The sequence below is a fragment of the Equus quagga genome, chromosome 14 (genome assembly GCF_021613505.1).
Source record: "Equus quagga isolate Etosha38 chromosome 14, UCLA_HA_Equagga_1.0, whole genome shotgun sequence".
In the NCBI taxonomy this organism is placed as follows: domain Eukaryota; kingdom Metazoa; phylum Chordata; class Mammalia; order Perissodactyla; family Equidae; genus Equus; species Equus quagga.
In genome coordinates, this window is record NC_060280.1 from 90242779 (window position 1) to 90257613 (window position 14835).

Consider the following 14835-nt stretch of genomic DNA (forward strand, 5'->3'; position numbering starts at 1 on the left):
GGAAAATACTACAAAGATTTGTTTTCAGGATGAAATAAAATCATACACGTGAAGAAAAAAGAACAGTTCTGATTGGTAAGCATTTTGTTGTGCTGACTGTATGATTTTAATTCCATTTCTTCTGGAGAAAACAAGCACTCAACCAAATGAAGGCAAATAACATCAGTGTTTGACAGGATAATTTTTGTGGAAACCACATCAGCACTTGACATGAAAAATGCTTTAAATATAAAGTTAGAAATCTTAAGATTTGCTGTAAGAAAGCTGATCAAACATGGAACTTTAAGGACAGCGTATAAACAAGAAAAGTCAAAAAGGAATTACTGAGGATCTTGTTGAGGAGAAACTAATATAAACAAATTGAAGTCATGGGCATTTTGGAAATGAAGAAATCAAGCATGTCTTGTTTGGAATAAAAAGAACCAGAAGATTAAATTCATAATATTTGCCTTTGGGACCCACAATGTCCACTACTTAGTTCTGAGGTCAGTGGCCCATTATGGACAAGAGGTGATCACTTGAAGAGCCTTCCCAGGGCCCCCTTCACATCCTTGTTTCTTAGGCTGTAGATGAAGGGGTTCAGCATGGGAGTGACCATGGTGTACATCACTGAGGCGATTGAGCTTCTCTGGGGAGAATGGGTCACAGTAGAACCGAGGTAGACCCCCAGGCCTGTCCCATAGAACAAGAAGACTGCAGAGAGATGAGACCCACAGGTGGAAAATGCTTTATATTTTCCTCCTGCAGAGGCCATCCTCATTAAGGAGGAGACAATCTGAGAGTAAGAAAAGAAGATCCCAGTGAGAGGAAACACAACAAGGAGGGCAGTGGCCACATACAGAGAGATGTTATTGATGAGAGTGTCAGAGCAGGCCACTTTGAGAACCTGAGGCAGTTCACAGAAGAAATGTGGAATTTCAGTGCCTAAACAGAAGGTCAGCTGCCATAACAGTAGAATATGAAGCAAAGAGACCCAGAACATGATGAACCAAGACATCAGGACCAGGAGGCCACAGAGGCGTGGGTTCATGATGATCATGTAATGAAGGGGATGGCAGATAGCTACAAACCGGTCGTACGCCATCACAGTCAGAAGGAAATTATCCATTCCAGAAAAAATTATAAAAAAATACACCTGAGTAAGACATCCTATGTAGGAAATATCTTTGTTCTGTGCCTGAATGTTCACTAGCATCTTTGGAATGGTGGTGGAAATGAAGCAGATGTCTATAAATGACAGGTTGGAGATGAAGAAATACATAGGGATGTGGAGGTGGGAGTCAGAGCTGATGGCCAGGATGATGAGCAGGTTCCCAAGCACGGTGACCAAGTACATGGACAGGAACACTCCAAAGAGGAGGGGCTGCAGTTCAGGATCCTCTGAGAGACCCAGGAGGAGGAATTCTGATATTTCTGTGTGGTTTCCTGCTTCCCTTAAGTTAGTGTGTCTGCTGGAGAAGGAGGCAAAAGCAATGTTTGGTGAACATCCAACTGGCACCTGAGGTAGTCAGCACCTCTTGATTCCACCTTTAGGTGAACAAACTTCAACCTCTGTTGAGAGTTTCCAAGGATGGTGATTCATTCAGTCAAGTGGTAGCTCATTTCTATTTTATGTGTAATTATTTAGCCTTTCAAAATTTAGTAGATATCTCTTTTATCATCTACTCACTGGTTCTAATTCTATTTGAGGCTATGAACATAAACCAATTTTTCTTTGATATGACTCTTCTGAAATGATTTAAGATATTTAATATCTTTGATAATCTCCATGCTTCCTTCTTTCAAATAGCTCTATGATGGTTAGTAAGATGTGAATTCTTAACTCAAAAAGCCTTAATTCTATGACTTGATACTTCCTATTGATGTCACACAACTCAAGGACCTTGTTTTGTTTATTTCTAAAAATGTGGCTACTGCTATTACCTTCTTTGTGAGGTTTAGAAATAACTTTGTACACAGTAGGGTCTCCATAAATGATAGCTGTTACTGTCATTATTAATCTGCTCCTTTAATGACAATTAGTTTTGATATGTAACTCCCAAGGTACAGTACAGAGATGTGATTTAGAAACTGGGATATAGAGTCAGACTTCCTAGAATAGAATTTAGCTTCACCAACTTATAATTAGTGTGACCTTAACAAAGTTATTTAATCTCTCTTAGCTGCCGATCCCTCACCTCTGCAATGGGAGTAGTAAATATGCCCTACATTGTTAAGACTGATGAGTGAATTAAATGAGGTGATGCAAGTAGTTTTTCTTGTGATTCCTGTGAAATACAGTGGACACTTAATAAATGTCAGCTTATGTTCTTAACATCACAATAAATCTGTATTGTATGGCTATTATTTACTAATTTCCTTTAAACTGGAGCAGCCACCAAGGATGGAATTCTAATCATTATGAACAAGTCTGGTGCCTCATTTCATCAGCAATCAGCACTTCTGAGAAATGAAGATTCCTATGACTTCCTCTTTCAGAGATTGCGTGCCAGGTGAATTCTCCCAAGAGGATAGAAAAGCATGTGAGCTACATAGGTAAGAGGAGGGAAAAAGTCAGAAAACATTTAAAATAAAATACAAGATATGTTTGAAAGTGTGTGCTAATGTGTACCTGCTCAAAAGTGGGCTGTGTAGTATTAACAATGAGTGCAGTTAATGGTAAAAGAATGATAGTTTTGATGAAAGTGTAAAATGTTACTATGAATCAAATCACCCTTAAAAACTCAAAGGGAAATTAAGATGCCAATAAATGTTTATATTCTCCATGATAGAAAAAATGTGTTATTAATGCCTAGAGATAGCAATTAATTTGAGAAAAAAATTGAAGACACAATTAGTATAGGGAGGTTGGTAGAAAAGCCCTCTCTAAAATATGCATTTTAGAGCTGTCAGAGGAAGGATGAGTAATTGTTAACCAGGGGGAATTTTAAAAAGGCAAGTATTTTGGGCTGAGGGAACAGAATTCATGGTTGCCCTGTGGATCAGTGAGTTTGGAAGTGGAACAGATTTCAGGGGTCAGTGACATGGAGTGAGGGTCAGGAAGGATAGAGTGTGTGAGGCTCACAAGTGCAGCATCCTGTACTATTTCTTGATGTGCCCTCACACTGGTAATTTTTTGTTGATTTGTGGGACAGACTGCAAGAGTGTTTTTGCTCACCATTGTCTTTTCAGGGACTTACATGGTGCCTGGTCCGTAGTAGGTGCTCAGCACATGCAAACATTAGATATATAATAAAGACTGAGACCCAAAGGGTCAACTGTAAGGCAAAAAAATAAATCTTTAAGCTCACATATGCCTGAATGCAGAAACAGAATAGAATAATAAAGTTAAATAAAAAGCATTCATACCTACTTTAAGAGAATAATACATCATGCATAATTAATGTGTAATCTAGGAATAGGAAACTGATTTAATACTGTGATATTTGTTAACATAATTCTTCACAAAAATAGGTCAATGAAGAGAAATCATAACCATAATCACAAGAGAAAATGCATTTGAGATAAGGTAACAGCCATTACTGTGGTTATCAACCACAACAGAACCTCTCGCTAAATGAGGAAATGAAGGACAATTTCTATACTCAATGAAGAATGGTAAATTTAAAACTGAAGCCAACGGGATATTATACATTAAAACACTAAAATATTTGTGCTAAATTCCTTGAGACAAAGCAGTCCACTCCAATTTCAATCACTCTATAGTCTCCTGAACATTTGAAGAGACTGGAAAGATGAGCAAAGGAAATTGAGCTGAGTATCAAACGTCAGAAATAATTATATTATTTGTAGATGATACTGTGGAAACTAAAGTGAAACAATATCAACAATCCACACAGAAACTACTAAGTGCTATCAATGAGTTGACTTGGCTGCAAAAATAGTTAGGGTGTATAATAGAGAAACCCTATCACATGAAGAATAAAGTAGGTACTACCTGGTGCATAATATATTTCCAGTAAGTAGTTATTGAATAAATGATTCGACACAGGAAATCCAATGGGAGTCTACAATTGTGGGAAAAAGTAGAGAAGAAGTGGAGACTCTCCAGAAAATAACTCTCATTGGAGACAGCTCTACATTACAAAGAGAGAGACGGAAACAGAACCAGAGATGAAAAAGACTTTCACTTCAGTGAAAATCAAGTACCTTCAAAGCACAGAGACTTCACCTTTCTTCGAGTAAATAAATATTAGTGTCCCAGTCTTCTTATTCTTGAGGTAAACCCCAGTACCCATTTTCTCTCCTCTTTGTCTTCTTACTCCACCAGCCCTCACTGAGACACAACGACCCTCTTTGATGGTTATCACTGAAGCTTTCTGTTCTCTGAGGTCTGCACATGGGATGCGCAATTGAGTTTGCATTTGGCTGAGATTAGAGAATTAAAACTAAGGAGCGTGTTCAAAGTTTCTAGCATCTCAAGGGTTTAATTCTCAGAACTTCTCATTAAATAAATTGTTCTTTTGACTCTCTTCTCTCCAAACAATTCAGCTCCCTTGGGTTACAAAGATAAGAACATGGGTAATTTTCAGGCAATGTTATTTCTGTACAAGCAGCAAAGCAAAAGGAGAAACTCTTCGTTCTTTGATTTGACTTGAAAATTACAGAGTGTCCCATGGGGAAAGTTTAATTTCTGTAAGAACCAAAACCCAGGAACCAACTTTCTGTGATGTTCTACTCTTGAAGAGTCTTGGAGATTTTATGGATCACTTGGTGTCCACAATGTCTTGAAGACAAAGAGATCCTTTCTGAAGAAAAGCAGAGTGCTTAACAGTTTTGGTTTTGTTGAAAAGACTAACCAAATGAGAACTTAAAAATATCGCTTGACATTTTCTGGTGACATGGAGGCCTTTGTTGATATTAGGGAGGGCTACATTTATTACCTCTAACAGAAGGGCGGGGCAGAAATGATCCAAGTAGAGTGTGTTGAAGGATGAGTATTGAAGAAATATAGGTGGCAAATATAAATCATATATAAAGTTTGTCAGAGAAGGGGAGGACAGAGGTAAAATACAGCCTAAAGTGAGTATCGAATATGTAAGAATTAAAAAAAAAATAATGGAAGATATAGGAAGACATTTAATTTCAAAGAGAAGGATTATATTTAGTGCAGGCATTTGAATACACAGAAAGTGCTGACTACAAAATTCACAAAATGCAGTATACACTCTAAATCAATGACAATCATCATGTGCTGTATCTCCAGCTTAGAGAATAAATGGGTCCGTAAGTCAAGGGTTGGAAGTGGAAGCAACCTCATCTAATCTCTCTTCCAGTGAGTCACTTGGATATTTATGCTTCAGTTCTTCACAGATCTGGCCTCTGCATATTTAGAGATCTTGAATCCTAAAGGGATAATACTTCCATAGATATGGCAAAAGTCCCGTGAAACTTCAAGCAATGCTGCTGCTTGGAATTTTAGGTCTCTTATGCCAAGAAGAAGATTCACTGTCCTAGTAGGTGTAGTTGACCCTGGTCATCAATGTCATTGTGTGACCATGACAATGGGCATGCACTGTTACCCTGCTGTGTTCAATCCAGTGGGTGGGAGGAACCTCAGTGCAAACACCGTGATGGATGCAAATGGCTTTCAGTCAGTTATGCTCCCACAGCAAGTGATCTGAGTTGTGTGACTTTGGGTGAGGCAGCTTCTTTTACCTGAGAATAATTCTCAAGGAGGGCAGAAGGGTGAGGGCTGTCAGATGGCTGCATTCCCCTGAACCTGAAGAATAAGCCCTTAAGTCCAAAGGAGGAGCTGGGTAATGCAGCAAAGCATTTACTAGAGTCCATACTTTGTGACATATGGATCACTTTCTTTTTTTTAAATTTTTTTAAATTGTTTTTTACTTTTTTTTTTGAGGAAGATTAGCCCTGAGCTAACTGCTGCCAATCCTCCTCTTTTTGCTGAGGAAGACTGGCCCGGAGCTAACATCCGTGCCCATGTTCCTCTACTTTATATGTGGGATACCTGCCACAGCGTGGCTTACCAAGTGGTGCCATGTCCACACCTGGGATCTGAACCAGCGAACCCCGGGCCACTGAAGCAGAACATGTGCACTTAACCACTGCATCACTGGGCCGGCCCCTGGATCACTTTCTTTTTAATTGAGATACAATTAACATATAACACTATATTAGTTTTAGGTGTACAACATGATTCAATATTTGTATATACTGGGAAATGATGACCACAATAAATCTAGTTAACATCCATTGCCAAACAGAGTTATAAATTATTTTTCTTGTGATGAGAACTTTTAAGATCTACTCTCTTAGCAACTTTCAAACATACAATACAGTATTATTAACTATAGTCATATGCTGTACATTACATCCCCAGGACTTATTTATTTCATAACTGGAAGTCTTTATCTTTTTATCGCCTTCACCCATTCCTCCTCCACTCAGGCAAACACCAGACTATTCTCTGAGTCTATAATTTTGTTTTCTGTTTGTTTATTTTTAAGACTGTCTTTACTAGAATGTTAAAGAAAAATACACCATGGGTCAATAATGCTTATCGTAGGAATTTAAATATGCTTCAACTTTAGGCACTCTATTCATGTTCATTTATTTCATAAATATACCAATACAAAAGCTGGCAAGGACAATAGGAATCAAAATGTAGCTGATAATCTTTAACAGCCATTTCTCAAATGGCAGTGTTTACTTGTGTGAGGGGAGGATGCAGTCTCTCAAAGCAGGAAAATAAGGATATATCTTTCAAATGATAAATAACGTGGATTTTTCAATGAGAGATAACACTCAATTGAACATAGAAGTATTTAGAAATGACAATTAATAAACATGAAGAATTGCTGCTATTAACCATAAATATTTAAAATTATTCTAATTCAAATAAATGTACAAGATGGAAAAAGGAAACACAAGCATTGACAAATGTTTCATTTGTCACAAGAGACAATGCAAGAGACAAATGTATCGTTATTAGTAGATAAGATTTTGGGTGTGGTGTTACCACACAAAAATAGGGTTCTTCTATCCATGTGCATAAATAAGTCAATTAATTATGGCATCAGCTTTTGGGAAGAGAAGTCAACTCTATTCTGCAAGATTGATATGCAGGGAGACAGGGAGCCTGTACCCTCAGATCTCTTTCCCAAATTAAGGATTTGAAGCAATCTTTAAGAGTTTAGGGACAGCAGACTGGCATGTGGAAATGCTGGTGGGACAGGTTTTCATTGGTGGGCTTCAATCATTGATGGTAAGATTCTAAACATTCATGATTAGGTTCTAAGCTTTTATGGTAAGGTTTTAAACATTTATGGTAAGGTGGGGAAGGAATTTTAACACCAGATCTTTCTGAATCATGGACCCTGACTTCTGATAAGAGTTCTGACTTTTAAATTCCCCACTGTCCTTTGGTTCTGTGGGGAGGAGAATCTTTGGTTCTGTGGCTATTTCAAGTCAATATTTCTTCTTCTGTGCATACTCTGGCTATGTGATTTCTCAAATTTTCTGAAAGACAATTTCTTATTCACTGTGGGTAAAAGATGAAGTCTATTGAACAGGTCCTGGAGGGCCCATGGTTACAAATCCCTCCCCCCTTTTTGTTGTTCATTCCTCAATTCTGAGGGATATAAGGTAATGGCTGCTCTATCTTCTTCCTGCTGATAAGAGATGTAGGCTGTTCCATCTCATTGAATCAGTCTCTTAGCAAGTCAGTGATACAGCTGTTCTCTCAAAGTTAGGCTTATATTGTATAAATAAGTAACTAGGTATTTATTAGGAAGAATTTCTACAGAAACAACAATAACAACAACAACAAACAAAGATAATAGGTTGAGAAAATTATAAGCCAGTCTCTGAGCCAAAGGGTCAGTCCGTCAAGAAGATTTCTATAAGTCAGGGTCAAAGCATCTTTGGAAGTTTTAAATGTCTCTGATGATGTCGTTAGGTGTTCAGGTATATTTCTGAGTGTCTGACAAGCAACAGGCATGAATCTTTCTTGTTTATATTGAGTTGTCCAGAATCAGTTTGCAGGGCTTCAGGAAAAAGTGGTTTCAGTTCTCAATGATTCCAAAAGAAAAAGATGGAAAAAATTTAAAGCATGGATATTTCAGGAGACTAGAAGAATTCAGGACCCAGTCCAGTTTACAGATAGAAAACAAAAACCTCAAATACAATTGACAGAACGGCAATCCATGAATGTGTATTATAGTTTTTATTGAAATATATTTTTTCTCTAAAGTCACCCTCATTTTTACCAAACAGAGCAAAATTAAGACTCATTAGTTTGAAAAATGTCTAGTTTCAATAAACTTGGCCTAATTATTTACATAAGTACAAGAATAGCAAGTGACAATATAGGCTGTTTTAAATCTGCTTTGCTGGAACTCTTCATAAGGAAACAGATGGAACTTTAAAGGCCACTGGAGCCAGGAAAACCAAGCCAAGGACTTGTCATCAGACTCAATCTGCAATACCTAGAGATTTGGGTGAATTCTTCTCTTCTCTTGAGGTTCCCCAAAATATCCTGAGGTTCTTTACAGCTTCCAGGGAATGCAGCTTCTTTACTCATCTAGTAAAATTTCTGGGAACCATCTAAGCAAGGTACGAGGCCAATATTTCCAAATGGTTTTATTTCATAAAGTCAGTCCTTGTCCCTTAAATCTGTTTTGGTCATATCATATCTGAGTCTATGCATATTTTTCTCAAGTATGACATTCTAGTCAAATCTTTGGTAATCTAATCAATTGTGTCCCATCATAAGGAGAACAGATTTTTATTGAACTTATGGAAATAAAGATATAGCCTGAAAATAGCAATAATTGCTCACTAAGAGTTTCCAAATTCTGGAGGGATCAGGTAGGCATAAAAAGATAAATGTTTCAATTCTGATACAATCACCTAAAATAATTCTTACAAAGGTATAATTTGCCAAATGCTATAAGTCATAATTAGCTTAAGAGAAAAAGATTTCCTTAAATCTGGAAAAAGAAAACATTAAAAAATCAGCAGTACTTCAAATGAAAATCATCCCCCCCAGTTCATTCAGTTTCATGTAAACAACACTTGATCTTGATCTTTTGTTGGAAGTATCATGAAGTTGTAATTTTCTGTTAGAGTTCTGTAATTCCTCATCCACTTCATAAGAAAGTTTATCAGAAAGCTGTATTCTAGAGTAAGTGTCAAAGTCCTTTCCATGAGTCTCTCTTAAGATGAAAGACACCTGAAAGTAAAACAACTATCTGCAAATGACAAAAGACTCAAAAAGAGCAATTGACAGAGAAACTTAGCTATTTCTGACATACAACACTTCAAGATAATAACTACAATTAGGATTGATTGCTGGGACAGATAAGAATTTTAGGAATGTTATATAATTTTTTAAAACACTTACATTAGTAACATTCACCCACACAATATAACCTAAGATGGTTTATCATCACTTATTTGACAATGCTTCCCATGTAATTTAAGATACCAAACAAGCCTAATTCATTTAATATCACCGTCTTTATAGAAAGAGAGAACAGATTTCTTTGAGAAGTCCTCTGAAAATTCTCAAAGTAAAAAAAATTCAGGGCAAAAGAAAGACTTCATTTGGGATTTGAATTTTGGGGGAAGCTTGTGAAAAATATCAAAAAGTTTTAAAACACTTGGTCAAATAGGAAGCAATGCTCACTGTGGAAGAATGCTTAATTATCCATTTAACCAAAGTGAGACTCACTCAAAAGTAAAGAAAACCTTTTATAACATCTTTATCAAGAGCAGATTGAAAGTTCCAGAAAATTATCCTTTTAAGAGAGAGAAAACCGGTCTTTTTTCCAAGATGGCGGCATAAGTAGACTCTGAACTCATCTCCTCCCACGAACACAGCCAGGTTACAACTATTTTGGGGAAAATTACCCTGGAGAGAAAACTGAAAACTGGATAAAGAACCTCCACAACAAGGGACAGTCCTGACTAAGGCGGAAGAGGCAGAAATTCCTGCTGGAGAGGAAAAAAGCCACCTTTGGGAGCAGCAGAGCTTCTCAGCTGGCCAGGCAGGAGCCACCCTAAGGTATGCAGCCCTCTCTGGAGGAGTGAGGTCTGGAGCAGGGGCTGATAATGCTATAAGCATCCTTCAGACTCAGCCCAACTGAGATGGGGGTCTTACTGTCTAGCTTTGCTGGCTATTAGCTGAGGAAGACTGGCCCTGAGCTAACATCCATGCCCATCTTCCTCTACTTTACATGTGGGATGCGTACCACAGCATGGCTTATCAAGTGGTGCCACGTCTGCACCCAAGATCAAAACTGGCAAACCCTGGGCCACCTAAGCAAAACCTGCACGCTTAACTGCTGCACCACTGGGCTGACCCCTCAATTGTTTTCTATACACTAACAAGGAAGTAGCAGAAAGAGAAATTAAGAATACAGTCCCATTCACAATTGCAACAAAACAGAATAAAATACCTAGAAATAAACTTAATCAAAGAGAGGAAAGATCTGTACATTGAAAACTACAAAACATTGTTGAAAGAAATCTGAGAAGACGCAAAGAAATGGAAAGATATTCTGTGCACTTGGACTCGAAGAATTAACATAGGTAAAATTTCTGTACTTCCTAAAGCAATCTACAGATTCAGTACAATCCTTAACAAAGTTCTAATAATATCTTTCACAGAAATAGAACAAAGAATGCACAAATTTATATGGAAGAACAAAAGACACCAAATAGCCAAAGGAATCCTAAGAAAAAAGAACAAAGCTGGAGATATCACACTCCTTGATTTTAATATATACTACAAAGCTATAGTAAGCAAAATAGCATGGTACTGGCACAAAAACAGATACACGGATCAATGGAACAGAATTGAGAGCCCACAAATAAACCCACACATCTATGGGCAGCTAATTTTCAACAAGGGAGCCAAGAACATACAATGGAGAAAGGAAAGTCTCTTCAATAAATGTTGTTGGGAAAACTGGACAGCCACATAAAAAAGAATGATATTAGACCATTATATTACACCGTACACAAAAGTTAACTCAAAATTGTTAAAGACTTGAATGTAAGAACTGAAACCATTAAACTTCTAGAAGAAAATATGGGCAGTACACTCTTCAACATCTGTCTTAGCAGCATATTTTCAAGTACCATGCCTGACCGGGCAAGTGAAACAATAGAAAAAATAAACAAATGGGACTACATCAAATTAAAAAGCTTCCACACAGCAAAGGAAACCATCAACAAAATGAAAAGAAAACCTAAGAATTGGGAGAAGATATTTGCAAACCATGTATCAGATTAGGGGTTAATGTCCAAAATATACAAAGGACTCATATGTCTCAACAATAAAAAAACCCAACAGCCCAATTAAAACATGGGCAGAAGATCTGAACAGAGATTTCTCCAAAGAAGATATATGGATGGCCAATAGACACATGAAAAAATGTTCAACATCATTAGCTATCAGGGAAATGCAAATCAAAACTACAATGAGATATCACTTCACTCTGATCAGAATGGCTATAATTAACAAGACTGGGAACAACAAGTATTGGAGAGGATGTGGAGAGAAGGGAACTCTCATACACTGCTGGTGGGAGTGCACACTGGCACAGCCACTAGGGAAAACCATCTGGAGATTCCTCAAAAAATTGACAATAGACCTACCATATGATCCAGCTTTTCCAGTGCTGTGTATTTATCCAAAAAACGTGAAAACACGGATCTATAGAGATACACACACCCCTATGTTGATTGCAGCATTATTCACAATAGCTAAGACTTGGAAGCAACTTAGGTGCCCATCAAGGGACAAATGGATAAAGAAGATGTAGTATATATACACAATGGAATACTGTTCAGCCATAAGAAATTATGACATCTGGCCATTTGTGACAACATGGTTGGACCTTGAGGGTATTATGCTAAGTGAAATAAGTTAGAGGAAGAAAGCCTTATGCTTTATGATCTCACTGATAAGTAGAAGATAAAAACACCACAAACAATCACATAGAGACAGAGATTGGATTGGTGGTTACCAGAGAGGAAGGGGGGAGGGAGGAGGGTGAAAGTGTTGATTTGGAACATGTGTGTGGTGATGGATTGTAATCAGTCTTTGGGTGGTGAACATTATGTAATATACACAGGAATCAAAATATAATGATGTACACCTGAAATTTATATAATGTAAACAAATGTTATTACAATAAAAAATGACATTTAAATAGATATCATTATTCCTGATATTATGTCACCATTAATGCCATTTCAGTAAATCAAAATTGTAATTGAATTTTTAACTGGAAATAATAAATGTAATCTTTACAGGCTAGAGGAGGCCAAGTGAACTTCCTCCTGGGAAGAAGTAGGGCTCAGAAGTAGTTAAGATGCATCAGGGACACTGGCTTTTCTCCTCCTGTCAATCCTCCAAGATAGTGAGTCCTTCAGGAAATGGAGTTCATGGGCCAATTTGGCTAATTATGATCTCTGTGCACTGAGCTCTCAAAGCCACACAACTGTATATTATCAGGCTGCATCTCCAGCTCTTCATGTTGCTGGCCCATGTCTAGCAGGCTTCACAACTGTGTCTCCTCCTCCTAGAGTAGTAATCTCCATCAGGAGGCCACATCCTCAGTCTGTCTTTCTGCCAGTCCTGAGGACAGAGCCTCAACTATCATTGCTCGCCAGGCAGGAGAGGGGCAGCAGATTGGTCCTCCTTGGTCATGCACCAGCAGAGTCACAACACAGCCCAGTGAGTGTTGTGGGAAATACTGGATGGAGGAGGGACTGGGAGAGCAGTGTTTCTCATTGTCAGGATAAACAGGATGGTTGGAATAGACAAATTGTAGGGCACTAATATGCAAAGTTTCATTTCCAACCACTATGAAATTTATGTTCTTGGTTCTGGTGGTGGTGGGGGGGTGGTCCAAGAACTCTCATTCGGAATACTTCTTTTCTTCCACACTGGTTCTAGCTCCCATAGGCATTACCCCCATGATAACAGACAACAGTCCCTTAAGTACTCCAAAATCATCAAGTGAGGATGAGGATGAGGATGAAGACAGTAAGCATGATATCATGAACCTTCCTCAAGCACTTCCTAAGTGCCAGGCTCTGAGCTAAGTGTTCTATGCAGCTTGTTTCTTTTTATCAGCATAATGACTCCCCAAGAAAGAGGAATGCATATAATCATCATTTTACAGTCAAATAAGTGAACATGGCATTCCATATAACTTGCATTAGATCATGGGGTAAAATAGGAGTGAATTCCAGTTTGAATCCAGGCATCCAGACTCCAGACACAGGGTACTTAACCAGTAGTTTCTCCTGCCCACCCAATCTGTCATTTCACTTGCCAGGTCACTCCAGGCAGAGACCCTATGTTCACAGTCATCTTCCTTTGGGAGTTCCCAGTAGACCTCAGCAGAGAGTAATGAGTGTCTCTTGCTGCATCAACTATAGGAAGTCACAGCTGAGATCAAGGCAAAGATCATAGAAGGATCCCCAGGTTATAATTTAAGACAGATCTCTTTCTTTCCCCTATTCACTCCCTCCATCACTCTTCAGTGCTTCTCAATCCCTAAAGGAAAAGTAAAGTCAGGGTGTTTCTTTACATTCTTACTTAGGAAGCTGAAATCACTTAAAAGATGATCTTATCTGTACTTTTGGTTAAGACCCCTGGACTTCTGTGTTAAACTTTCTGAAGTGTAGGTAAACAGAGTGAAGAAGTTTATTGTATGAGCATCAGAGACCGATAATTTAATTGTGCCTGCTCAATTTATTATCTTGTGCAAAATGGAGCAGGTTCTTAATATGTCTGAACTTCAACTCTGCCATTTGGGTTAATTTTTAGTTGATACAACTGCATTGTTGCAGGGATTAAATTGCATAGTATGGAACTACATATGTAATGAATGTGTGTAGAAAGGGCAAAATAAATTTCAGATATTATTATTATTAGTATTAACAGCCTAGATTCCTGCTGTTTGACTAAAATATTCTGTGATCTGAAGATATTGTTTCCCTGGATATCTGACAGGACGTTTTATTTTGTCCTTATACAACTGGATACTGAATGTTTGGAGGGAAACAACTGAGTCTCATTCATTTCTGATTCCTCAGAGCTTATACTGTCTTTGGCACAGAGTAGGCAACAGAAACAAAACAAAATCTCTATTAAATATTAAATGTACCCTTAGTTCACATGAACTCGGAGTAGGCAATAAGGCTTCTACCCACTGGGTGATTTCCTACCTGTTCTTTCATCCCTTCTAGCAATATCCCACAGGACTAGAGATGCATACAATAGGACTGTGTATTTCTATGGCATGTACTTCCTACAAGCATATTACTTCCCTTTGATAAGATATACATCATTTGATCACCAAGAGATTGTTGTAATCTTAAATAAAGAAAAATTTAAAGCACGAAGAAAGAGAAGGGGAGGATAAATCTTACTTCATGGACTGAAACACTTTTAGGATTTTGCATTTAGGATGTGAAGTCAGACCATGCTCAAGTTCCCTGGGACAACAAAGGCTTTGAATTCTCTGCCATAGAATTAAATAAAAGTTGTTAAATATTTATTGAGATTAAATTTATCCATAACTTGCTACTGCAGTAATAATTCAAGTCTGATTAAAATGCCATAACTGAATAAGTGCCAAATTTCTGAGGATATTACTTTCCTCATTTAAAGGTAAAGAATGCCATCAGAAAGAGATTGAGATATTGATACACCCTCCAAATTTAGTGTGTGAAAGATCTAGGACTCAGACTTTCATCTCCTGACTGCTGCCCTAGGGCTCTGTCACTTCCACTGGAGCGGAAATAATTTTTTCAAGCTTGCTTTGTTGCAGATGAGCAGATGGAGGCAAA

The 14835-nt window shown here is 37.8% G+C and overlaps 1 protein-coding gene across 1 annotated transcript; it reads right to left on the reverse strand.

The window, feature by feature from the left end:
- Positions 1-514: 514 nt before the first annotated feature.
- On the reverse strand, positions 515-1432 carry LOC124252472 (olfactory receptor 7D4-like). Its single transcript, XM_046686020.1, has one exon. The coding sequence runs from the start codon at positions 1334-1336 to the stop codon at positions 515-517; it is 822 nt and encodes a 273-aa protein (XP_046541976.1). The 5' UTR covers positions 1337-1432.
- Positions 1433-14835: the final 13403 nt, after the last annotated feature.